Below are 27741 nucleotides of genomic sequence, written 5' to 3' on the forward strand. Positions count from 1 at the left end.
AGATATTATTGGGTGTACTAAAAATCAACTTCAAGGCACTCCAAGCCCATAGACTGGCTTTTGGTCAGGTTGCATTGCCTTGTAACATATGCACATCTTTTTGAAAAGTAGTGCCCTCAATAGCTGGGTAAGGTAAGCCTTTATTTTTATTTTACTTGTTTTGGTTTCAACTTTTCTTCTAAAAAAGAAAACTGAAGCTCCAAGCTGAAATTTTTATGTTTAAAATTGTAATCTGGATTAAAAAAAATATATATGTACAAACGCAGGTTTGCCAATCCTGGCTGATTTAGCTTGCCAATGCGTATTTTAGCTGTAGTTGTGATGCTTTATTGCTAAAAAATCTTGTTCTGCTGGGCCAGGTTCTCAGTGTTTACACTTCTCACAACGTCGCGCGTGACTTGGCGCCTGGTCTGTCCACAGTCGTTTCCCAGTGCATGTGCTGTTTGGGTGCGCAGGCTCCAGATCCCCGTGGTGGGATCCAGGCCTGCTTTCTGCTGCCTCCTCCGGGCGAGCAGCGCCGGAGTCCGGCCTCCTTCCGTCTGTGACACTGCTGGGCCGCTGCCTCCCCTTCCCGGCTCCGCCCGCCCAGGGGACCCGCCAGCAACAGCATCGCCGCCGCTTCCCCAGCACCGAGCATGGCCGAGGCCGGGGAGGACACTGGAGCCCGGGCCCTGCTGGCTCTGCGCTCGGCCCCCTGCAGCCCGCTGCGCAGCTCGGGCGGCGGCGGGGTGTGCGAGGGCCCGGCCCTGGCCCGCCTGGAGGGTCGCGGCCTGGACTTTCTCATGCGGCAGCCGGCCGTCACCATAGGCCGCAACTCCTCGCAGGGCTCGGTGGACGTCAACATGGGCCACTCGAGCTTCATCTCCCGCCGCCACCTGCAGCTCTTCTTCCAGGAGCCGCACTTCTACCTGCGCTGCCTCGGCAAGAACGGCGTCTTCGTGGACGGCGCCTTCCAGAGGCGAGGGGCGCCCGCCCTGCAGCTGCCCCGGCAGTGAGTGCACGAGGGAGCGGTGGAGGTGGCCTGGGCGCGGGGTGCTGGTGTCCTGACATGCGTAAATGTGAAAGTAGAGGACCTGGCAATCATGACTTTGTGATATCCAGAACCCGTCAGTCGTGATTTGTGAGTGCAGTGGCCCTGGCAGTCTTGACTTGAGGGTGCAGGGGCCCTAGCTGTCTTGACGTGAGGGTACAGGGGCCCTGGCTGTGTTGACTTGAGGGTGAAGGGGCCCTGGCCGTCTTGTGGGTGCAAGGGACCTGGCAGTCTGACCGTGAGTGCAGGGGCCCTAGCTATTTTGACGTGAGGGGCTCTGGCTGTCTTGACTTGAGGGTGAAGAGGCCCTGCCTGTCTTGTAGGAGCAGGAGACCTGGCAGTCTGACCTGTGGGTGCGGGGGATTTGGTAATCTAGATTGTGTATGCCGGGGATCTGTCAATCATAACATGTAGGTGCTGGGGCTGATGAAGTAGTCGTAAGTTCCATGACTGGGGTGTACTAGTGGAGAGGGGAATCCAACAATGAGGGAAAGGGGTGTTTCATGGACTGATCCTTAGATGGAGAGTTTTAGTTGTGATTGTTTTTTGTAATTGTATGTCTGGCAGTGCATGTTAGGGGAGGGTGACTGACAATGAATTACAAGGAGGGAGAGGTGAAGGAGGGTCTTGAGAGTGGCGCTGAATGGGCTTTGATAGTAAAATATTGTAGATAAGGTCAGAGTGCGAGAAGCTGCTGCAGGAGGAAACCAGATCTGAGTGATACACAGCAATCTGTAACTTAAGGACCTAGTGTTAGGGAAAAATCAATGCACTTTGAAGCCATATTCACAGGATGTCGAGGTTACATCACTTTTCCAGCCCTGGGCTTAGGTCACAAATCTACATTCTGGGAGGTCTCTGGTGCATTAGTGAAGGTTTCTTTTGGGGTCGACTAACACTCATTTATAAAGGCAAGGTGAGTTGTGAAAATTTGTCACTACTCGTACAGTATTGCTGAATGGATAGCACATTAAAAACCCTCCCAGAAGAGGGTAAATAAATGTAGTCAGATAAAATATAAGGTCACAAATGTGCCTGTAACCCTGCTGAAATATAGCATGTGTAAAAGTGTTTGTTGGATTAAGCTTGGAAGGTACTTGTACTGTTAATAGAATTGTGCTCAATTAATTGTCTGACCCATTCTTATCACTTTCCTGCAAGAAAATTGAACGTTATTGTTGCATTGCCGATCTTAAGCACCAAATCCTTACGATGACTATCGTGGAAACCAATATCTAGAGATCCTGCTTCTCTTTTACCCTTATACGTGCGTGAGAGTAAATGACTGAAGAGATACATGTATATGCCGCGTTTCTGTGTCCAAAAATGACTAACCTACTCGTATGCATGTATTACTTTGGAGAGCTTGTGAGAGATAAATATTCCAAAGCAACTATTTAATATTACAGTCATAGTAATGCTATTTCTACCGCCCTTTTAGTACCATAGAGATGAACCAATGTAATTACCACAGAGTCGCAGTATCTATCAACTAACCACATAACTCCCAGGATCCCTAAGTCGGTAACAGATGATAAAGCGACAGTAAAGACGTGTGCAATGATGAAAAAAGCAGACAGCCGCAGTCCGTTAATGTTCTGTGGCCTTCTAAGGGGCAAGAGAGAGACGCCATAAACACCAGGGGCCTTTTAGCCTCCTATCTATCCAGAGCCTATCTCTGACGTACACCTGAAAAGCCCCTCTGGTCCCGGCAGCACCCACAATCCTAAAAATGTCGTTAACTGTAGGGGCTAGAAGCGTGGATGATGCTGAATCTATGGCTTAGTTTCTTCATTGGCCATTATTAATGGGGAAAGTGGAATCACTTCACCCACGCTGCTCTTAAATGAGAGTATATCCTCTAGATCTTATTAAAGACAGTACATCAAAGCGATTTCATTTTACTTTAACATTCATTCTGCATAATACCTTTTTCAGACTGAAAATATTTTTCATGATCTTAAAGAAAACAGTCAAGCACGCCATCACACATTTCATTTTTTTATTTTTTATTTCCTATCAAAGTTCTTGGATATACTGTAGAGTAGTTGGTTCTCTCTTCTTAGTTGCTGAGTGGTAGAATTAGCCTGTAGTTTTAAGTGTACCCTTAAAAGTTAGAATTCACTTTACTTGCCTTTTTATTAAATAAATGTAATCTCGATTGGAAGTATTTTGTGTTGGTCCTGTATTCCTCTAACATGTATGATGGCAACAAGGTAACCCTTATTGGGAACCTGTAAGGATGAAACAACTGGCATTCTACAAGTTTATTCTTGTGCAGTCTTGCCATCGCAAGTGGTAAACCCATCAGTTCGTTATGTTGGGCTCTAGAAAAATAGTAAAAGTAACTTATTAAATAAGATAGCTGCGTCTTTGGGATCGTGCATCAGAAAATGTGAAATTAAGATTACTCATTGAACATAAAAAACAACTGTCTTTTTGCTCAAAGAATTATTGCTTGAACCTGGACCAGTTCGGACATGCTAGGAGGCATATTTACTGAATACACCTCCTCACTCCACGCTTCCATGGGCATACATGCTCTCAGAAAACTCGCCAATGTAAACAATTATTTCTCAGGTTAGGCTGCTTTCACCTTTCTGATTTTTACTTGTGATTACTGTCCTCCGTAAATCTGTTCCTTTCAAGATTCATGTTTTATGCAGAGATATTTTTCTGTTTGTTATGGGTGTGTACTTTGCCAATTTTAGGCACCCATGTTACCCGGTGCATATATACTTTGCTTCGGATGTTTGCATTTCGTCTTAACTTCCTGTTCTTGCAGTTGTCCTTGCGTGCACGCGTTTGTGCTGCATTGTAGAGTAAAATGAAGGTGTTAAAACAACAAACGGAAGCTATGAAGTAACTTTCTTTGTGTGGTTTGTTAAGTTTCTTGTACACAGGTGTTTTCAAGTAGACCAGAGGCTGAAACCTATACCTGGAAGTAACATGATTCAGAGCTTCCTAGCTACCAAGTGGGAAAATCAGGCTTATGATATTTGAACAGAATTCACCCATCTCACTTTCAGAAAGCACTCAAGGCATTAATTTTCCTTCGTGGTTAATACCCTTTCCCCTCATAATACTCACCACTTAACAACCGAAATAGCAAAATGGCATTCTGACTCATGATGTTTTTATGAGTTCCATGTAAGATCCATATATTTGTGTATCTGATTGTTCCAAATGCTCTGTCCAGTTGTATGTAATGTGAGTATATACTGTGTTGTCTGATGAGAGCTATCTACCACGTTTATACAACTTCCAAGCAGTCGGCCACTGACTTCGATTAATTGAAGAATCAGTCAGATATCCTGTACTCATTCATGCACTGCACCTTCATATATCCATCGTTCGTCGACATGAGTCTGCCGGGCACGGTGTGCAGATCAGTCCTTACATGGGTTCAATAAGAAAGTGCACTTTCTTTGTTTTCACCCCTCCACCGGTTCTCTGGATGTGTTTTTCTCCTGTTCTTATTAAATAGGAGTGATCTTAAAATCCTGCAAAGCATATGTATAGTAGACACACGAATGTGGAATTTAAAGGACGCTGAGGTAAAAGACCCAATTCAAAAGCAGCGGCGTATCTTCCATTGGTGCAGCAGGTGCAGTGGCACTGGCCATGGTTATTGCTGTATGGACACTGGCTACTCCACTGTTTGGAAGAGATTGTGCAATGGTTTGAGCGCGATTATAAAGCTGGCCTGAATGCTCAGAGATGTTATTTCCTGTTTAGTTTTGACCACGATGGAGCGAAAAAGGGTCATTTGTTTAGGCTTGTTTATAGTTTGACCTCCTTCTTATTCATGTACCGACATGGGCATGCCAGACTTTCCAAGGACATAACCTAGTTAGTAATCGGAGGCAATTAATCATCGGCAGTGAGAGATATGATTTCAGCTGCACTCTTTTCTTTAATCTTGTATCCCATCTTAATTGTGCACCTGGTTGTCATTAAAATAAGCTTTTTAGGTCTGGCGTTGTTTGCATTGGACGAATCTTTTCTTATACGTCAGCGACTTTTATATCATATATTACAAAATGGTTAGTGCTTTCCATTCAAACTCCTGGGCACTTCCCACCGGTTTTTGATGTCTAACGAGAACCCGAGTTTTGAGTATTTTTATTTCCCTACTTTTTGCTGGCTGAAATCAGAAACGGGATAGAGAAGTCTTACCGTGCGCTTGCATACGTTATGTCTGGGTTCTTATACAGCGCTAGAATGCTGCCTTTCAGCCATATTATAGTGTAACCTTCAAACCACGACCAATGAAAATAGCAACTCTTGGAAACATTGGAAAGGTTCGCTAAAGTAAACAATGCACGCACGTTTGCGAAAGCTCTGTTTAATGTGCATAAAACATACATACTTTACAGACATATTAGTAAAGACTGCTTTTGAAAACGTGTGCTAAGGGGAGTGTCAAAGGAGTTGCCAAGAACAAACAGCGCGGCCACAAACCTGTAGGGCTGGGAATTGACAGACTTTGAGACACTCTTTCTGTACGTATTTGAATGTCTTACACAAAAATGTACGTGTCCTAAGTAGTGCAGAAAGGGTGCTTGGAAAGAAAGTTATTAAAAATGTGTGTTTCTTTAGAATTGATAGCTCAAGTTGCATGTTCAAATTGTGTTGCTTCTACAATGTTTACATTGTGCACGTTTGGTTCCGAAAATAGGAATAAGTAACAATTCTTCGTGAATTCTGTAGTGTTGTGGGTGTTTGTGGATGACTTTTGTGAAAGCTGAAGCAAACTTTTAAGGTAGAACTATGAAAATTAAACTGCCATGTTTACACTTGCCTGTTATTAACATCCAGCTATCAATGTGTACTTTGGCTCAGACATGTGAACGACTGTGTGGAGGGTGAGTTCTTTTATAAACTTAATTTTTGAATAAACATATCAGGCAACTTAACAAGTGTGTCAGGGATTAGATGGGATGGGGTCTATGTCACTGGAGTTAACATCTATGGGTATTCGGACAGTGCTTAAACTAAAGGTTGAGGTGTTTTGTTCAGAAGCTCATTGGGGAAATGCAGATGTTGGGGTGATCGCACACTTGCTGTGTGTGTGTCTGTGTGTATATATATATATATATATATATATATATATATATATATAATGTTATTTTCTCATACTAGTCACTGGGCAGACCCCAACCTTTTTAGGCACAAAAAGGAGACGTGCTGATTAGGAAAATGGCTCCTCCCGTAATGCATCTGGAAAGGACATCAAAATGCTTTTTCCAAATCTAGAGGGGGAGTTGATTCCAGAGTTTAAGTCCAGTTAGAGAGAATCTTTTTTAACCCTTTGATTTACTTGTAGTTTGGAACTATTATAGGCAGAAGGGTGGCTGAATGCCTAGTTCTACGGGACAGGAAACTTTGGTGATCTTCTGTCTTGGACACCTGATACTAAGGAGCCATTCAGTTAAAACATCTATAGAGCACCTACTGTATAATGAAGCATATCATAACTTTTACAGGCAGCCATTAGAAGTCGTCTCACATAGTAGACTTGATACCTGTACCAAGTATGAGGCAATCACATATTTTTAAGCAGTAAAGAAAATTGACTCGTACGTTCTTGTCTTTCACTTAAATAACACATAAATCGTCTACACTCCTCAGAGCATTTCAAATTGAGTCGAAAGATGTGCATAACTGCCTTGCTATTAAACAAAGAGTTAACCCCACATGTACACTGGTTTCCATCACTTAAGCAAGCTGCATCAGTGTTTCTTTATCTCCACAGATAGCACAATTTTAAGTCTAATGATGCTGTGATACAGTTTGGCTTGAAGTGCTCTTGAATGGCTCCGCTGTTATTTAGTGAGAATTGTTGCAGGAGAATGTCAAAGAAAGATGCCCGTCCTGGGCCTTTTAATTTAAATGCCATTTTTAAGAATTAGCAATCTGGCATGGCTCAAATGTACACGGATTGCTTTCATAGAATTCATGAATAGGCTCAACCATTCCCTGATGAATGCGCCTTCGTGTTCTGTCAGTGGATCGAGCGGCAAGTGAATGGCCCGTTTCTGAAGTTCTTGTATGGCAGGTGAGTATTGCACACAACGTCTCTGTGGACCCGTTGATCGTCCGCGAGATGATGTGGTGTATTTAGAGATGAGCAACGACCAAGTTGTACTAGTCTTGATAAGCACTTATGTTTCTTTGGGACTGGTTGTTTCAGCTGGCATCCATGTGTTTTGTTTTGGTTTATTACATAATTATGCCAAGGTCCTGTACATACCTATGTCAGGTGGCAAAGGGGGACATGGGAAAATGCAAATAAAAGTAGGACAATTAATGCTTGCCGGTTTGATAAGCAGGTGGAACTATCTCAAGGGAATGTTTGTCAAGGAAGCAGTCTATCCCTGGAAGTGCAATTACGCAACCGGTCGGGGAGGAGTTCAGATACGACAAGCAAGGATTCTGGTATTGGGTCCCATAAATGAGTGCTGGAAGCGTAGAAGGCCAACTGCAAGGAGGAGAGGAGTGCACAGGGTAAAATGTGTTGTACAAGAGTGGAAAGATGATGAGATGGACTAAGCATACCTTTAAGAAACATACATAACGAGAGGGATATAAGGGGCTGGTATTTTCGGATGTTCGTGTTTTTCTTTTCTATCAATTTAATTGTTATATGTAGGCCACATGGGCTATGTCGAATATTGCAATCTCGAAGTAAATAAAATGTGTTATTAAAAAAGAAGGGAACATACATAGCAAGATTATAGTCAGAAAGTGATCGGAAGTGAGCAAAGATACATTAAGTGGTTTTATAAAGATGGAATTTGGAGAAGGAGTCTGAAGAGTTAGCGCTCAGTGTTCTACCACTGAGATCTGCACGTTATGTATAATTAATACTTAAAATAACACTTGAAGAATGCACATGGGCATATGTAAAACGAACTAAACATTGAGGCACTCAGAATGAGTATGAGGCCAATAATTAAGGGAAAGATGGGGTGTGATAACTAATACCTACAGTCGTCTTTGTTACAGCTACGAAGGCCCCTACAGTGATTGTTGAGGGAAATGGTCCGTCCGGTAGAGAACATTACGCTTGCAACTCCAAAACAATGGAAACAGTAAACTGTTAACTCCCTTTGCTTCTCAGTCACAACAGTCAACTTTTTTGATTGTTTGCATCCAGATTTCCACACCAAGTGTCTGTTTCAGAAGTGAGACCCATAACAAACGTCAGTGTTCAAGAACATGGTGCACCTGTTTTCCGGAACTGTTTTTAGGTATCAGTTGTGTACACGAGCAGCACTTCTGTGTGTGTGAAGGTTTCTGTGGCCCGTTCCCCAGCTGGTGTAGCTTTGCACTGCAGCTGAGTCCTGGACATTTTGACTGCTGTTAAGCCAGTTACAATTTAATAGTTAAGTAATAGACCACCTAGACTGGTGGATGTCTGTGTTATGGTAATTGTATGCTGTGGTGCCTTATTGAAGATCTGTTGGTCACTGACAAACGGTGCAAATTCGAGGGCACTATTGGCCAAGAAAGAAATTATTAAGAAAAGGAGCGTAATAGAAGTAAGTTCGTACTAGTGAAGCAGTTGTATAGGGACGTGAGGGCTAAAAGCTATCTACATATCATTGATGACAGGGGGAGTAATGTCTTCTTAATTGATGGTCATGAAATGTGTGTATTCGCACATAGATAAACCTGATGCTTCGAGAAACTGATAGTCTCAAAAAATTGTGACACATGAAGATGGTTCCTTTTCCTTTTGTCCTTAAGTGAGTGTTGCAATGAAATACATGGTTCCTTTATTACACAAAACATTTTTGAAACATAAAACATATGGTTTATGAATGTATATTATATGAACATGACTGATGGTGTTATGAACCTTTTTACAGCAACCTACTTGGGTCACTGAAGATGAGGCAATTCCGTTCTGAATGGATAGCAGATGTTCCGATGCTTCTATTAGGAATGTAGTGATTAGAGAGAGAGCAGCAACCCCAGGGATGTGGGAAAGCGGAATCTTGCAAGCAGAGTCCAAAGTTTTTTCTATAGTTTGAATTCTCAGTATCGGAGACAAAGGGCTATATGGGCTTAACCTAGTAAACACAAACGGACTGTGATGTGGGTGGGGCTGTACGATTTTGAGCAGTTTTGACAAACCCTTTAGCATTTTTTCATTGTGGTTCTCAAACTTTCATGTATGGTAGGATTGATCAAAGTGGATATTCTTTTGTCAAGGAAGGTAGCTGGACTTCGACTAATTGTTAAATCTTTGATACCTTCTGCTGTTTGCTGAAAAGATGTACCATCTGCGGTGTGAAGAGCATGGATTCAGTTAAGGAGCCTGATTGAAAACGAATAACCAAATATTTGTCTTTGTACCTGCTGATTATAGTTTTCTGATAGAATGTATATGTTCTTGTACTTTTGAACTCCATGCATTACATAATAGGGTGACTTTTGTGCTGATAAAGGTTTGAGCCCTTGTAGTTTTGTTTACCTGTTCACAAGGTTTGGGATTTGATGATGTTGCCTTAATGTTCTATTGGGCAACCATAATTATTACCCATATTCATGATTTCCAGGTTAATAATCGATTCTGCTCAAAGATGTGTGTTTGTGAAATCTTTTGGGCACCCCTCCCCCGTACTCTTTACAAATTATTCTCATTATCGTCTCGTTTTGGGTTGTGCTGCTGTTTATACTACAAGTGCATACCTTCATTTAGCAGGTTTTTTTTTTCGAGACAATGTTGGCATGGTTCGTGGCCATAAGCATGTTTGTAACTTTAAAAGCAACCCAGAATCAAACTAGTTGTTTAGAAGTAAGGCCACGTGGATCACCCCATGAACAAGAAATACTCATCAAGGGGGCTGCACTCACTTGCTTCTCAACTTCTTAGTTCGCCACTGACTTTAACTTGGGTCAAGCGTCATGATTGCTCGCATCTGACAACCTCCAAGCAACCTCACCATACTAGCCATGCACCTCGCCTGGCCTCTGACTCCTGGGAAGATAAGGACAGGTACAGTACGGCTGTAGGACAAAAAGATAAAGATGGATGGCGGGCAGAAAGCCGTCCCTGTGCTCAGAGCTTCAAGACTGAATCATCCAAAAACTACAACCTCCTTTCTCCTTTTCTCAGGGAAATTATGAATTATAGCCAGCTTCAGGGTGACAAGTAAATGGAAAGCCGGGGATGTGGGTGAGTGCAGTGATGGCCCAATGGCATGAGGAGCGGTAGGTGTTTGGTAACGCACAAGTATGTCCAAGATCTAACAATTACAAGCGGTCGAAATTCAGCAGTAACAACGCCAACATTGGCGTTACCAAAACTGCAGGGAGCAGAGAGAGAAACGCCACTCGGGTGAATCAAGAACGTGTACGCAATGGGAGAGGCATGAACACTTGAAGCAGAACCAGGACCTTTGTTTGTTGCACTACCCAACAGTCTGAAGCAGACGGAGTGCGTTACCTTTGCCGGTGCTTTGATAAATGACTTCCTCAGACTTCAGTCCTTGTAATATGCCATGCTATACCCGCACTTTTATTAAAGAAGTCCATTAAAATCCTTCAAATGTCTTCTCTGCATCCACAACTGTGGCACACTAAGATTCATTTAATTTCTCTTCCTGGGATATTATGGTAGTATAAAGTCTAGTTTTGGTAGGTACCTGTATAACTTTAAACAATATTTTTCTGGCTTTTTCAGGGGGTAAAACCGCTTAATTGTAGTGCTAAAGACTTAGCAAACATTTTACCGTTTAGTATTGAATGGTGAAATTAGGCAGTGTTTTTTTGGGAGAGTAGTTAGATTGCCAGTTGTTTGGATTGGATATCATGGCTTTAAAGAAGTTTCCTTTGTGGTTACTGAATTTCTTAAGTACTTTGCATAGTTTTAGTGAGGGGGTTTTGCATAGGTCCGGTGAATCTTAAAAAGGTCTTAGTCTTTCCATGGCCTTCGTATGATCACTTTACCAAATCTCTCTAAAAATCCGGACGTATAGAAGACTACCTTTTTGTCTCGAATTGTCTTCCTCTCAGTGTTGCATTTCATCGCAGCAAGTTTTAGCCCTCCTGAATGACTTTCTAGAAGTTGCAATAATTCTCCTTACGGCCACCATGCTGTTTGGCGCTTAGCAGTGTTAACTCAAAGACGGTGTAGAATCTTGTGTTAAACTGATTTGAGTTTTTCTAAGATGATTATGGTGCTCTTCTACTGTGTTCTGTTTGTTTCAGTTTCTGGTTTCTTTCAAATATATTTTTCAACTTTTTTCTAGCTCCCCTTTAGTCACAAGTGAAATTAGTAGTTTCCGTTCCGTGACTTGTTTTGTAGGTATCCTTGTTATTTACATTATTGACATTTAGACTAAAGAACACTCGGAGTAAAAGCTTTTCTCTAGGTCCTTGAAATTCTGCTGTCATGTGGATTTTGTATTCAGGCATCAACCTGAGGAACGTCTATTCTAATCTATTTCTAAAGGGAAGGCAACTGGCCATATGCGCACACAATCTAAATTCTTCATCGGGTGATTCCTAGGTAGATGTTAATCGCAAACACTTTGGTAGGTGTTAATCATAAACACTGTTAATCATCCTCTCATACCAAGTATTTCTGTTTGAAACGGTTCCACTCACGGGGGAATGCTAACTAGAACACACGATAAATTCATAAAATCCCAGTGTTTTTGTTTTTGGTGTCAATGCCTTGCTTTATGTTTGCACCAGATACTTCCCCATTGGTGCCTATGACTTGGCGGTGGTTCGCCACACTTCAGGGTTCACCTACCTCATATTTGGGCTATGTTCCTTTCTCCTCTCCTGGAATGAGAACTATAGCCTGTGTCCTGTACTGAACAAAATATCACCACCTCTTTACCTGTCTTGGTAGAGGTCACCCTTTCTTGTCTAGATGAGAAATGGCCATTATCTAACGTGAATGCTGTTATCAAACCAAACTGCAAGGAACTAAAATGTGCAAACAAAGTGCTTCGTTGCTCTGACTGGACACCTGGGCACTTCAGTACGTTACATTGTAGGTCTTCCTTGGTTTGAAGCATGTTGGATTGTAGCATGGCCTGTTTGAAAACATATTTTGATGTGGTGCATGGTGACCTTATCTTGTAGTTTTCGCTGTTTGTAAATCACTGCACTGTTTGTGAAGAGGCATACAGTGTGGGCGTGTCCAGCCTTGTATTTCTTTTGATAATTTAGTTCTAAGGTGACGCGTACAGGGTAACCATCAGTTTCCCTTAGAGGTTGACACGAATCTTTGGACTCCGATAGGAGTGTGATAACACCCTAACAATTAACATTAACCATATTAAACCAATAAACAACACTTTCAATTTGATGTCAGTAATTTATACGCACCATGACCCATGTGGCCATGAATCACAACACCAGTTTCAGTTCAAAAATGTATTGCCCTTTAGTTTAGGGATGCTAAAATCAAACAAAGAACCAATGACAAAAGTACAGGACCAATACCGGCTGACCAAATTTTCGAAAGAACCTTAACCGTGACAAATTATTTATCATTAAACATTCAACAACCACCATGCAGAATAATAATAATAGCAGATAAATGATAGACACAGAATACATTTAGGGCCAGATGTATGAAGAAACCACTTCGCGATTCTCTAATAGCGATTTTTAAAAAATCGCTATTTCTGATTCGCAAAAAGGTTTGTATCAAATTTGCGATTCGGTAATAGCGATTTCTTAAAAATCGCAAATGCTATTACTGAATCGCAGATAGCGATTCTGAGCCCATTCACACCTGTGGGCCTGTAGGCCCATATTTGCGAATTTTTTGCATTTCCTAAATTGAAATGCAAAACCCCAGGGTGCTGGGGGCCTAACGCCCCCTCCACTGCACCCCAAAAAATGTTTCAGGACATGTAAGGCGCACACATGCCAAATGTATTTTTTAAATTTACACCTGGTTACCACCAAGTTTTACTTGGTGGTAATTGCGATTCCTTAATGCCCAATTCGCTTTAAGGAAAAGCTTGATACACGTGCTTTAGAAATTGCAAATAAGGATTCCTTTTTTGCGATCTCTTATTCAGAGAATCGCAATTTGCGATTCTCCAAACGGGCTCGCAATTTTAAGGAATTGCTATCTAAGCGATTCCTTAAAATTGCATAGCGAATGCCTTTTATACATAATGAAAGGCATTTTTGCATTCGCACCGTTTGCGAATGCAAAAACGCTTGATACATCTGGCCATTAGTTATCGCAGATGAATTGTTCATAATCAAATTATGTGAAACAGTCGAATTTAGAATTTGACATCCTTAACTATTGCTCTGATTCGATGTTCATGTTTGGGCTTCATGCAAGAAGAGAAGACAAAAATTAATTTGGAAAACATCTGACTATGGCGCTAACCAAAATAGCGGTTGGATTTTCTAGAGAGAGAAAACATGAAACCCTGCAAGAAAGACAAATACACATTTGATTATACCTCTCCTAAATGGATCATCAAGCAGTGATGTCTTCATCAGTGGAGCGTCTTCTGGTTTTCTTCATTGAGCAATGGCATAATAGGGAACAGTTAAGTAATGTTCGTCCTGATTGCATCTGAACGGACAGGTTCATAGGCAAAGAGCTAAGAAACAAGAACACATCATTTCACTAGCTGAGAAAAAAAAAATCTGCACTTCGTCACCTCAGTTTTGCTGTATTAAATTCCTAGGAAGCATCAAAATAAGCTTCTAGTGGCCAGTCTATGGGGTGGGTTTATGTCAAAACCAATTGAATTTATTCCACGTTTCAGAAGTATCTTTTCTTAATTATCTGCGTTCACGATTGGCTCATCATCTTTCACTGCAGTCACCAGTTTCCACAGTAAAATACAATTGTTGCAGGATGTACATGAGCACTGAAGACTATTATTGCTAGGTACTCATTAGCTCATCCCAGAAAGACAAACAAATGCTACAACATAAGAACATAACTTTTCCACATTGTACAAGCTACACAGGATCTTGAAAATCTATTTCACTAAACATTTGAAGTATTATGTGAGTTCAGCATTATGTGAATAATGAACATTAAGTTTCTAGAAATTGCTGAGGTAGAAAACATTGCACAAGCTTCTAAAACATAGAATTTGCTTTAGGCCTCTTTATGTAGGCCCACATCTGATATACCATGTAACTCACATTTTAAATAGTCACTTAATTCATTTACATTAGTATTCATATTAATATATTATAAAACATTTCTACATTATTCATTATAAAACATTGTTTATGGTGGTTGCCATCTTTGTCACTCTACACTTTGCACATTTTAACCGCACATTAATTTCACAACAGAATTTTAATACACACTTTATTCTTTTAATTAGTAGTTTAATACTTCAACATTTTATCAATTAACCTGCTCTCTGACAACAGTAAGTGGCTTGAATTTGTTTAGCATCAAATACAGTTACATTTTTGGTGCGTTGATGATCGGTGACAGCCTGCTAAGACTTTAAAGAACATGCTGCCTTTGTACACATTGGTTCCCCAACATGAACTTTCATGGTAATTGGGTAGAAAGTCAAAGTTACATTGTTTTCAGTTTAGAAGCAGATCTTTTTAATTCAATGCAAACTGCTGGAGTATTGGTTGTGCCTTTTGTTGTTGTATGTGGAAGTCAGAAAGAGTGCATATTTGTTCTCAGTTACACTAGATGATGCTCTTAGACCACTTTGCAGATCCAGTGACTGCTGCTAGAGGGTAAAAAGTCACTAATTGGCTTGCACGCCCTTGCATGCGTCACCTTTGTTAATGGTCCGATATAGTTGCAATTTTATTTCATGTGACTGATGCAATTTAGAGCAGTACCTCGAGTTTTGTATGCACTGCTATAAAGGAGAAAGTGGCATAACTTGAGCCTAAAAAGTAAGTCTGCTGTTGTTGTCCTAGAGACCTCAGTAAATTTGCATCTTGGTCAGCCCGTCCAGATGTCATGGCTAAAACTATTGATGTCTTAAGGTGGCCGGACTGTAGTTTCATGGAGTAATAGAAACAAGCAACCTAGACCTCTCCTTCCGTCCAACATCAGGAACATTTGCAGCAGACTTTGAGTGTCTAAATTCTAGCACAATTTAATCATGATATTCGACTTAGGATCGCCGAAATTTGACTTGGAAGGCATATTTCCAGGTAATACATATGAAGTCCATGTGTATTGTGTCATGCAAACGTAGCAAAGAGCAGCGAAGTAATACAGATTTCCACTGGGCCTTGTCTGGATACTGGTGTCAGTGGAGAGAGAGGCTAAGTAAGAATGTTGAGGTGAGTCTTCAGATATTTCCTAATTTGGAGGAGAGTTGGACCATTCTGATGGTTACTGGCCTAAAGGGAGTATTACCACATTTGAACACTCAAAAACGTCTCTCACCCCACATGGACAGTTAATACCTCTGTATAGCCCTTGATGTCACCTCAACATTTTTATTTTTATTTTTTATTGTAGAGTGCGCAACTTGCCCGGGTGGGTTTTCTGGTGCTTTCAGAGAAGGGGAAACTGTCCTAACTGGGGCCTGAAAAACACACATTATGCTTGGGTACTTGCAGGGGACCATACCTCCTCGGGTATTTCACATCTAATATTGTAACTCTCATCTGGCACTACATGACGAAGACCAGCATTCGTGGGCGTTCATAGCATTTACTTTTTGTCTCTAGCACGGTTGGTCTGAATATGAGCAGGCTCTGTTGGACCTCCAAACATGAGCCGCCAGTTCAGTTAGTCTGTATCAGTGGAGTGTGTCCTTTCCCTTTGCTCCCTTAAGTCTGACCTTGGTGATGCATGTTTATTATTGTTTTTTACAAGCATCATCGCTGCATGGAGAGCAGCCTCCTTGCAGTCAGTGAAGATCTCCACTTTGTCCACTGTTAGGATGGTCAGCTAGACCGAGTAAAGCATTACATAACTTTCGGTCTTGTAGCAGCTTTTCAACAGCTAGAAATAGTTAGCCAGCCTCTTACACTGCTGCTGAGAGTTCCGGCAAGATGATTATCAGCATGACTTGTTAAGAAAGTTCCTTTCTCTCCAGCTGGTTAATCTACTGCATCACTGCCCCAAGGAATAGTGTACTCTTTTGACTATAAAAGACACTGGGACATTTTCTTCACCCAGGAGTGTGGACAGCAGGGATTCCAAGAATATTTCAGGTTTCCCCATGGTCTCCGGCTCAGCCGCCACACTGTTCTTCAGATGTATTACGCTGCCTATAATTCCTTGTGGTTTTTTTTTTAATGCTGTATCATCGTCCAACACTTTGTTCATCTGGAGCATCTTTCGGAGTATTTAAACACTACCCCAGAACAGAGACCTGCTTTCTGCAATGTCTTTATTTATTGCAAATTTATCAAGAGGTCCCCTAATGATCCATCTTCACCGAGTGCTTGTTTGTTCTTGTATCACTTAAAGTGAGCCTACTACTCATTTATAATCGAATAGCCCTTGTTTCATCTTGACGGGACAGCTATTTAGAGAGCTTGCCTTCCTTGTCCACCTACCTGCATCTGTCCCCCCCCCCCTTTTTTTTTTAAAAGACCTTTTCCTTTAAACCAAATTAACTCACCACATAGTTTTGTTACAGAATCTGATGCCAGCTTTACAAATTTCGGAATACCATGCATCAGTTCCTACTGCCTTATCCCACCCTCAACCTTAAGGCATCGGGACACCCGCTTGGAAACAGGGCCTTGTTTCATGTTCACTCGTAGGGAGGGGGAAACACATAAGGCTCCTCAATAGTCATTCCATATTACTCCCATTTTTTCAGACGTCCTCTATTTTTATAAACTACTTTCTCGGCTATCATGCACAAGTCTATGTTGTTCTTCCAGTGTCTCAGGCATGGCGCCATCTCCACCCTATCCTATTTTGATAAGCAACTTTATTAGTTTTGCTCTTGAACATAAGGACAAAACAAATTCAAGACTAAAACTGAAAAGGTCACATCCGCACCTCATAGGCGCCGCATTGTACAATTCCAACATGGTTAACATAAGCATATATTCAAGACTAAAACTGAAAAGGGGGAAACCTACCAAACCTGTGCATTTTTGAAAACTAGAGACCTAGGGGAATCCAAGATGGGGTGACTTGTGGGGCTCTGACCAGGTTCTGTTAGCCAGAATCCTTTGCAAACCTCAAAATATGGCTAAAAAAACACATGTTCCTCACATTTCGGTGACAGAAAGTTCTGAAATCTGAGAGGAGCCACAAATGTCCTCCCACCCAGCTTTCCCCCAAGTCTCCCGATAAAAATTATACCTCACTTGTGTGGGTAGGCCTAGCGCCCGCGACAGGAAATGCCCCAAAACACAACGTGGACACATCCCATTTTTTGACAGAAAACAGAGGTGTTTTTTGCTAAGTGCCTACCTGTAGATTTTGGCCTCTAGCTCAGCCGGCACCTAGGGAAACCTACCAAACCTGTGCATTTTTGAAAACTAGAGACCTAGGGGAATCAAAGATGGGGTGACTTGTGGGGCTCTGACCAGGTTCTGTTACCCAGAATCCTTTGCAAACCTCAAAATGTGGCCAAAAAAACACATTTTACTCACATTTCGGTGACAGAAAGTTCTGGAATCTGAGAGGAGCCACAAATTTCCTCCCACCCAGCGTTCCCCCAAATCTCCAGATAAAAATGATACCTCACTTGTGTGGGTGGGCCAGGTGCCTGCAACAGAATAAGGCCAAAAACTTGTAGAGATAAAGGGGATAGCACAGCGAGTTGATAAAGACATATTCTTCTTTTATACATCTTTAGGCTGACTCTGCTTTGGGGACCCACACAAGTGAGGTGTCATTTTACTTGGGAGACTGAGGGGAACACTGGGGAGTAGGAATTTTGTGCTGGAGCGGTGATCGTACAAACGAAAGTCAGGAAAATATGCTTTTGTAAGCAAATTTTGAGGTTTGCAGAGGAGTTTGTTGGGGGATCCATGCAAGCCACACCTCCCTGGACTCCTTGGGGTGTCTAGTTTTAAAAAATGTCTGGGTTTGGTAGGTTTCCCTAGATGAAGGCCACACCCAGGACCAAAAACATAGGTTCCCCCTCCCCCCCAAACACAGGTAGTTTTGTAATATATCATTTTGATGTGTCCACATACGTCTGATGTGCCCAACACTAAAATTGTGAAAAGAAACGCACTTAGGTTATGTGAAAAAGACCCCTCACCCACCAACCAAGTTGGTGGCATGCTTCATCATCGGGGTCCCACCTGAGACACCTAGCGTGTCTCAGGTGTGCTGCGACGCCTGATTACAGCGGAGCAGGTTTTGTCATTTGTACCACACATACTGGTTGGATTTGGCACGAGGATGAGTGATGGTTCAGTAGATCAAATTTTATTAACAAGAGATTTCACAAAAGTGAAATGCAGTGGTAATAACTGAAAGGCCAAAAAACTGAACCAATGACTCGCTGCTGGGGAGCTGTAAAGCCACGGCAAGGCACCAACCGCTTTACAGTCCATTCACACACCTTTCATACATGACATGCACAAGACCATTCACGCCGCCAGCCACGGGCCCAGCACATTACAACACTCGCATCGACAGACAGCGCCAGTCAAGGGCCCATCACTTTCATACGCCCACATGCCTGATATAGCAATCACACCAGCTGATGAGTGTGTGGACTGGTGTTTGGCTGGCACTGCCAGCCAAGCGCCACCCCAAGCACACCGCCAGCCAAGCGCCACCCCACCCATAACGCCAGCCAAGCGCCACCCCAAGCATACCGCCAGCCAAGCGCCACCCCACCCATAACGCCAGCCAAGCGCCACCCCAAGCACACCGCCAGCCAAGAGTCACCCCACCCATACTGCCAGCCTAGCGCCACCCCACGCACACCGCCATCACTTTTTTGTTTTTGTTTATAAACAACAAAGAAACCACTAACTACTTATAAAATAAGTACAAAACTACAAACACAAAAGCTCTAACTAAATACATGACAGTAATGCCAACCGTGAAACAGAACATATGAAAATATAAAATAGGCAGTTTACGCTCAAGGTATTTCCCAAAAGTTTTTCCTTGTGTGGTAACTTCTAAAACAGCTGGGCACACACAGCCCAGGCTGTGAAGGGCATTCGGGGCAGTACATCCGGCTCTCCCTCCGGATTGATCTCCAGGCACATACTCTACATTTCTTTGTGGGCAGGTCTTTTTTGGGAGTGGGAGGAATGTGATCTGGAAAGTGGCGATCTTTCAATCAAGCCACATCCTCCACCACTTCTACTCTAGGAACTCTTGCCCGTTCCACCACAATAAGGCTCTCTATCACTGACTCCTGAAATTTAACAAATGTCATCCTTGACTCAGGTGAACAATCCTTGAACACAATAAAAGCATTAAAAGTTGCCAAATGAAATAAATGTAGGGCCAACTTTTTATACCACACGTAAGACTTACGAAGAGCAGTGTAAGGTTCCAACCTCTGATCTACTCTATCAACACCACCTATGTGCCTATTGTAGTCCAAAATGCACGTAGGTTTGCGCACTTCCGCAACCTGACCCCAAACAGTCACAGGGGAAGTACTCTCATCATGGATGGTAGATAGCATGTACACATCCCTCCTGTCTGAAAATTTCAGAGCTAGCAGCTCATTATTCCGCAAGGCACTGCACTGTCCCCTCTCAAGTTTTTTACAGACAAGCTCCCTTGGATAGCCTTTCCGGTTAGAACGGATTGTGCCACAAGCAACAGTGTCCACTCTAAACAACTCCTTGAACAACTGCACTCCAGTGTAGAAATTATCTACGTACAAATGGTGACCTTTGTTAAACAGTCGTCTACCAAGTTCCCACACAATTTTTTCGCTAACTCTAAAAGTGGCCGGACAACCAGGAGTGTCAATACTGGAATCCCTACCAGTGTAGACCTGGAAATTATACACATATCCTGTACTGCTTTCTGACAGCATATACAATTTAATCCCATACCGTGCCCTCTTACTAGGAATGTACTGCTTAAAAACTAAACGCCCCTTGAAAAGGACCAAAGACTCGTCCACACTTATCTCTTTGCCTGGAACATAGACCTCTGAAAACCGATCTACAAAATAATCAAGGACAGGCCTAATCTTAAAAAGACGGTCACAATCAGGGTGATCTCGTGGCAAGGCTAAAGCATTGTCTACAAAATGCAGGATACGAAGAAGAAGCAAATGCCGACTACGTGTCATAGTTGCAGGAAATGTAGCCGTTGCCATCAAGGGACTAGTAGACCACTAAGAAGCCAGTGATGGCTTCCTGATCAACCCCATCAAAAAAGTCAAACCTAAAAACTTTCATCTCATCCAGATATGTGGGAACCCACTGAGTAGCTCTAGACTGAGGCTTAAGTCTGGCAGCGTTATCCCGCAAATATTGCTCTGCATACAAATTAGTCTGCTCCACAATCTCTTCCAAAAATACATCGTCCATAAACAAGTAAAAGAAATGGACAGGCAAAAAGTTTTCCGTATTGACTCTACACCCTGGGAGACCAGTAAATGCAGGTAACTGTGGCTGCTCCATGTTTGGGGCAATCCAGGTGTCAGGTCTTCTAATGGGAAATCCTTCAGCCCCAGGCTGCTGCACTCTTGGCACATCAATGTCCTCTACAACAGGCCCTTCATCTGCACTGAGAGTAGCTTCCTCATCAGAAGAATACTCTCGGACAGAAAACTCACTGCCATCATCTCTCACTTCCTCCTCTGCCTCAGATGCAGAGTCAGTCTCGTAATCATGGTCTGAAGACTACTCAAAGAGCATGCCAACAACCTGCTGAGCGGTCACTCTGCGGCTAGCCATGATCCTCACTAACAACAAATGGATTGCCAACAACAACTAGCACTAAAATAAGTAATAAACAAAGTGTAGCTTTATCACAGAGAGTTATGTACTAAAAAACTATACCACTCACTTGCCTGAAAAAGCTACTCACCAGCAACTACTCTGCACAGACACAGCAATCACTAATGATATCCCACCAAAAAGAAAAAAGCAAATTAGACATATGACAACACAAATAACATTGTGCTCAAATCTAAGGACAATTTCACACACAGTACTGCATTTAGTACACCACCTACAAACATGTCATTCATGCATGTCAACAATACTCCTTTGGAGTAAATTGCTTTCACTTACCTAAAACATGCAACTATGTAAACCGCAGGACAAGTACTGCCAAAACCGCAAGGATCCACAGCAAAGGAAGCAAAATCTTTGTACTAGAACAAAAAGAAGAAATAAACTGTTATAATCACAAATTCAAATACTTCGCCAGTTGACAAACACCCCACCACCAAGAACTTAGAAATTGTCCATGAGGCCTAAGTGGCTTCTGCCCCACCAGGAGGCAGATGGGCCTAAAAAAAAAAAATAGGCTGATCTGGCTCCAAGGTGGGCAGAAATGGCCATCACTAACGTACCCCCTTTGGGGGGCGACCCTTGCCAAAGGTGTTCCCCCCCCGCCCCCCACACACAAAACACACACACAAAACACACACACACACTCACACACTCAATCCCTGGTGCCTAAGTGGATTCTGCCCCCCTTGGGGGCAGATGGGCGTAAACAAATTGGCCGATCTGCCTCCAAGGAGAGCAGAAATGGCCAACAGCTCTGTGCCCACTTTAGGGGGCGACCCTTGCCAAAGGGGGCAAACGGGGGGCACCCCCAGCACTAAACAAAAAAAGGGGAACCCAAAAAAAAATCCCTGCCGTATTGGTGGTTTCTGCCCTCCTTGGGGGCAGATGGGCCTACAAAAATAGGCCCCTCTGCCCCCAAAGGGGGCAGAGATAGCAATACGAAATGTCCCCCCTTTGGGGGGGGCTACCCTTGCCCATGGGGTGCTCCCAAACACAAAACACACACACACCTCACAATTGTTGAGGGCATTTATAAAGTACTACTCTTCAACTAGCAGCCTGAACAAAACTACTTGGGAAATACCAATTTTCAGTGGTGACAGGGTGGGAGTGGGAGGGAAACACTTTGTGACATGAAAACTAATTTGTAGAAGACGCAGATACTTAAGTGCAAATTTAAGAAAGTAATGCAGTTTATTATGTCTTTAACTCTGTTATTAACACTTCATTTAATATGCTGTTGCTGGTAGGAGTCTGAGTAATACGGCCTGGGTTTGCTTTTCAGAATTTGCAAGTTTCTGACATTCCTATAACAAGAAAAACACATTTTGTTGGGAAGCATCAGAGAAGTGAACGACCTAAGTGGGATTTTCTTAAACTTTTTGTACCTTTTCAAATAAAGATAAACATTGAGAGTAAAACAAAATGTGTTAAAAAATCATAAAATGTAATTATCAGAGAAAGAGCTGAGGAAAAGTAAGTAAAATATAAAGCCAAGTTGAACTGTTTAATGTTTATCCCGAACTTGGTTAAGTGGATAGAGAATTGTTCTTTTTACATTTCTTTTTTTCCGGAATACGAGTGGAATTTGGTTGCAAGTCGTAGTTCTTTGTGATCTACTAGAGGTGAAGCAAACATGTTCCACTAATGTAATGTGTGAGTATGATTGGTAACGAATAATTTAGTGTGACTTATTCATCCAGGAAGTAAACATATTCACTTCTGTAGTAGTTAACAGTTGCCTGTTTTATTCCAAGTTGTTTTTGTGTACTGCTAACCTTGAGTACGTTTGCATGATACAGCCAGCAAAATCTGTCAGCATGCCAAGTGGACTCTGCCTCTGTTTAGAGCATATTGTAGTTGTCACACAGAAATCAGTCGAGTGTCGTGGAATTCCTCCCCCAAGTGTTGCTTAAGGCTTTATGCCAGCAGGTTGCCGTCATCTATGATATATTTGTGCATTTACTTTCCTAGTTTAAAAGTGGCATTGGAAGCCGCCTTCCACTCCACCCTCTGTTCCAGGAAATATCTGCCAGATTTTGATATCATTATACTAATTTAAGAATCAGATCTAAGCACACGAGACATATTGATATGAAACTATCAGCTACCAACGTGGGCTATTATTAGCTTCTATATAAACAAAAAAAGAGAGTGAGAAGAAAAGGAGCCTGTTCTTCCCCTCACACATATACCAAACAAAAGTGAACAAGCTTGTTACCATCCAAAAGTGCTATTAGTAATGTCGTCCACTCGTTTCTCAGGCAAACCTTTTGGTTTTCTTAAAAGAACCCTTACCCATCAACCTAGTTGGTGGCACGTTTCGTCATTGGGTTCCCAACTAAGAAGCCTAATGCATCTCACGTGTGCTACGACGCCTGCTTACAGAGGAGCTGGTGTTCATTTCTGATATGATGAATTTGTGACTGAGTTAAAACTACCTCCAGGAAATCCATCCCTTGGGAAATCTTTAGGGTAGGATTAAAAACTAGTGCTAGTGGATGTGCAGTGAGAAACTACTTATCTCTCGCATCCTCGTGTTGGGTCGACATGTTTCAGCCAAATGTGTGTGCTGTATGAGTCACAGTGACTTTCTTCAGGACCACACTACTAGGGAAAAGCCCTGGTCATTCAACACATACACACTAAGGTAAGTGTATATGAAGTGGAATTATTTGTGACTTACGATGGTTTCTACACATTTTATGTGAATCTAGAATGGATATAATGAGAGATATATTATGCATACAATGATGTTAAATCATATCACTGATGGTAACTGGGAAAAGCCTGCCCTGCATGCCTGTGCCAGTCAGGGTGATAGTCATGCGTGGACTTAGTGTTTCCATCATTCTGGCATGCATGTAATAATCAGAACGCATACTATATCCAGTGGTTATTCCCTTCATTTATTCCTGAACACCACTGATATCTGTTGTTACATTCATACTAGTGGGCTCCATCTTAAACTCAGCCACGTGTACGCAAACAAGTGGCACTTGAGCACCCTACTCCTCCCACACCAGGGGGGGACTCTGCCTCCCATCTCTGACTAATTTGTGACAGGGTTATGTTCTGCTCCTAGTCGGGCAGGGAACGTGTGAAACACCATTCCAAATGCATCGCATCCCAAGGCTTAACGTAAATCAGTTCATGTCCATATAAAGAAAGACAAAACAGTGGCTAAAATTTCACCTACTTTCAGCGAGCCAGATTAGGGTGACATGTATCCTGGGAGAAGGTGGTGCCTATAGTCACACTCTGTGGGGAGAACAACGCACCATCCTCTTGTGTCCCTGGACACTTCATCTCATAGTCAACTCATTACTTGGCTCCCGGATATTTTGTTCATGGCAAAGCCTGGTTAGTCTCTTGAGTGCGCCCCTGTCCCCTCCCTACAGCCAAATCCCCATTTAATGGATATAATCAGTCTGCATGTTGAAATATCGAAAAGTAAAGGGGTTCAGCAGTCTTTGCACAATTACCATCAATTACATGATTTACCGTCATATGTATAATATGTCTTTCATTAAATTCATTCTAGAATCACAAAGAAGTTTGGAGAAAATCGTAAGTCACAAATAAATCCACTTCATATACGCATGCCTTAGTGTGTATGCTTTGAATGACTAGGTCTTTTCCCTACTGGTTTGGTCCTGAAGAAAGTCACTGTGACCTATACAGCAGGCATATTTGGCTGCAACATGTCAACCCAACATCAGCATGTGAGAGATCAGTAGTTTCTCACAGAACATCCACTAGGAATCCATTATAAAAGATTTCCCAAGAGATGGATTCCCCGGAGGTAGTTTTAACTCACTCACAAATTCATCACATCGCAAATGAATTCCAGGACCACTTACATCAGGCGCTGTAGCACACTCGAGGTGCACTAGGCATCTTAGGTGGGAACCAGATGATAAAACATTCCACCAACTAGGTTGTTGGATTAGGGATCTTTTAAGAAAACCAAAAGGTTTGGCTGAGAAATGAGTAGACAACATTATTGATGGCGCTTTTGGATGGTAACAAGCTTCTTCTATTTTTAGCTTCAACTTCATCAAGATATCTTTTAACGCACGCTTCACATCTCATGTTATTAGAAGTCTGAGTGAGTGGTTTTGGTGCTGAAAGTTCACCTTTGATGGGAGTTGGCTTTGACTTCTTGCCTAGGAACCATAAGCACTATCAACTACAGTTCTTGAAAATCAATTAAACAGCTCCTCCAAGGACAAACGTGGAACATAAGAACTATGGTGGCCCATGAGTGTGAATATGATCCTTACATTTCTTTCTTTGTCATGTTATTGTTCTGTACATTGGACAAAAAGGTCTGCTGCGCTGCATTAGGCTGTTTTTTTGATTGGGCTTTGTCTTCTGCGGTAAAAGCTTTTGGTGCTTTACAAATTCTGCGAGCATGAATACTGAAGCGATAACTCATTGTTTAAAGTGCCAGTTCTGAACAGGCTTTCGAAATCCAGGGCTTCAGGCAGGTCATTGGTGGTTTGGTGGCAATGATGGAAAAGCTATGCCCCTTTGTTGAATATTATTATTATATTTTGCCACTCACAAAAATTAGATTGATGAGCTCAAGGCGTAAAGGGGTGATGATGAATTGTCCTGGAGACAAAATTCTGCATGAGGCATAAAATGCATTATAGGTCAGATATCTAAATTTGTTTATTTGAGCATTTCAAAAAGGAATCATGTGCGTTGCAACAAGTTACATAGATCGTGATGAGTTTGGGTGGCTAACTTAAAGAGAACTGCAGTTATGAAGCATGATAACGAATCACAGAACAATATTTTCTAGAGCAGACTTGAAAGTGGGATTGACCCAATCGATATAAGCTCAGTGAGAGATGAGTCTCAGTGAGGTAGTGCACCGGGCTGATTTACTGGAAGTTTGAGGCTACACATGGGTTTGGGTCTGACTAAGGTTTGGGTTACCAGGACTTAAATTGTGTGTGCCTGACAATGCACTTGGCTTAGTAGTTTGTTAATAGCAAGAGAATATTAGTCATTTGGATAGAGTTCTGTTTTGAGTGCTAGCCCCCCAAATTGATGACAGTAGCATCGGGTAGAACACGGCCTGCGAAGGCTGTATAGAGTGGTTGTGACAAAGTTTTATAGCTTGTCCAGTGGTAAAAATAAGGGCAGTGGACGTATTACTAATAGACTGTTACTATACACTATCACAGTAGTTTAATTTATTGAGAACATATGTAGTCTATGGCAAGGGGTGTCGATTCAGAGTTTGTGAATGTTTAGTATTTGATATCTGGCAACTTTACCAGTTCAGAAGAACTCCTTGCATAGTTGGTTTTGAAGTGTTTGCCAAGGTTTCGAGCTGAAACTGTTTGGCTGAGTGTATCAGGGTGGCAAGATATGTGGATGTTTAAAAGATTTGGACACTCATTTTGCTGGAAGATATATAATTTATGTCAATTTTGTATTTCCACCAGATTCATGTTTTGCAATATTTCTGCAAAAAGAGTGAATGCTGATGCAACATGTCTGTAGTATTTGTATTATTTCAGATACTGTAACAGTACTCCTTTACATTTAGAGCATTGTGACTTGAAACTTCATTTTATGCCTATTTCTTCATTGTTAGATTTAGTGTCCTTTCATTGGGCTTGCTGCACACACTTAGATTGGTAAATTGGTGGAACAGCCACCCAGAGATATTCTGGTCACTGTTTGGAAGCATTAGGCTAGTCTTACCCTTTGGAAACAAGTGACCTTAGGTTGTACTATGAGGTTATTGTACCGTCTAGGTAGTTTTCGGTGTGCATCATATACATAGTGTGTTATTCTCAGAGCCACTGGAGTTCTTTTATTGAGTGGCCCCAGTGTTTTTGTGTTTTTTACGTAACTCTGGAAGTGCCACACAATACTACTATCGAAATTCACTAGAGCTGTTGACACCTAGCCTTTTAAACTCTCGTTTGATGCCATACTAAAGTAGTGAGCTTTTCTCCTGATGGTGCTTTTAGTCGTAATGGATGGCAGTGCGTTTGTCCACACATTCTAATGTATTTCAGACTTCCTAGAAAGAATAATTAATGTGTTGTCATGCAGCTGCTTTGTACTAGTTGTTATAATTTCCTTTAATTGTAAAGAATCTCTCCACCGACTCTCTTTCTCTCTCTCTCTCTCTCTAATGACCTAGTAGAAGGAAGAACTGGATTATATGACTACATACCCCATTTAAGAAATGCACAACACTACAGTAATGATCACAGATTTCTCAAAAGCGCATTTATATTGAGGGCTCTCTGAATTTAGCAGAGTCTCAACAGAGCATATTTTGAAGACTAATAAGGAGGAAGATAATATAATGATGGTGTACGTACCTGTACGTGAAATGTTTCATGCCATGTCTCATATGTTATTTCAGTTTGCGCTGGGTTTGTTAGCGCGCCTGGTCCTTAATAAGAAAACTTACAAGGGGACACGCATAGGTCGATAAACCTTTTGATTCACATGGAGTATCCTAGCTAGGGTATGACTGGTACTCTAATAATCAATACACAACTCAATAAACATTAGTCATCATCAGCAGTGAATCAAAAGAACACAACACCCCATGACTCTCCAGTCATGAATAACCACAATGTTATATGTTTAGTGATTTTATTTCCCTATTTGTTACAATGCTAAGTCATAAGATTAATTCAACGCAATTCAAAATAAATCAAAATAATTTCATATTAGTTTATTATAAGGCGCCAAAAACATAATCTAACCAAACCTTGCATCAAAACATATTCTAATGCATTAGTAAGATTCAATAGAAAGATCAAAGGTATCAAGTTTTCCCTGTTCAT

At 41.9% G+C, this 27741-nt stretch overlaps 1 protein-coding gene across 1 annotated transcript in view; it reads left to right on the forward strand.

Annotated features, from left to right (window-relative positions):
- The first annotated feature begins 551 nt into the window (after positions 1 to 551).
- The window catches only part of FOXK1 (forkhead box K1), a 299423-nt gene continuing 272233 nt past the window's right edge, over positions 552 to 27741 (forward strand). Inside the window, exon 1 of the mRNA XM_069209974.1 lies at positions 552 to 991. Within this exon, the coding sequence (XP_069066075.1) occupies positions 636 to 991 (356 nt within the window). The 5' untranslated portion in view covers positions 552 to 635. The remainder of the gene's footprint in view (positions 992 to 27741) is intronic.

Source organism: Pleurodeles waltl, chromosome 10 (assembly GCF_031143425.1).
Source record: "Pleurodeles waltl isolate 20211129_DDA chromosome 10, aPleWal1.hap1.20221129, whole genome shotgun sequence".
NCBI classification, from domain to species: domain Eukaryota; kingdom Metazoa; phylum Chordata; class Amphibia; order Caudata; family Salamandridae; genus Pleurodeles; species Pleurodeles waltl.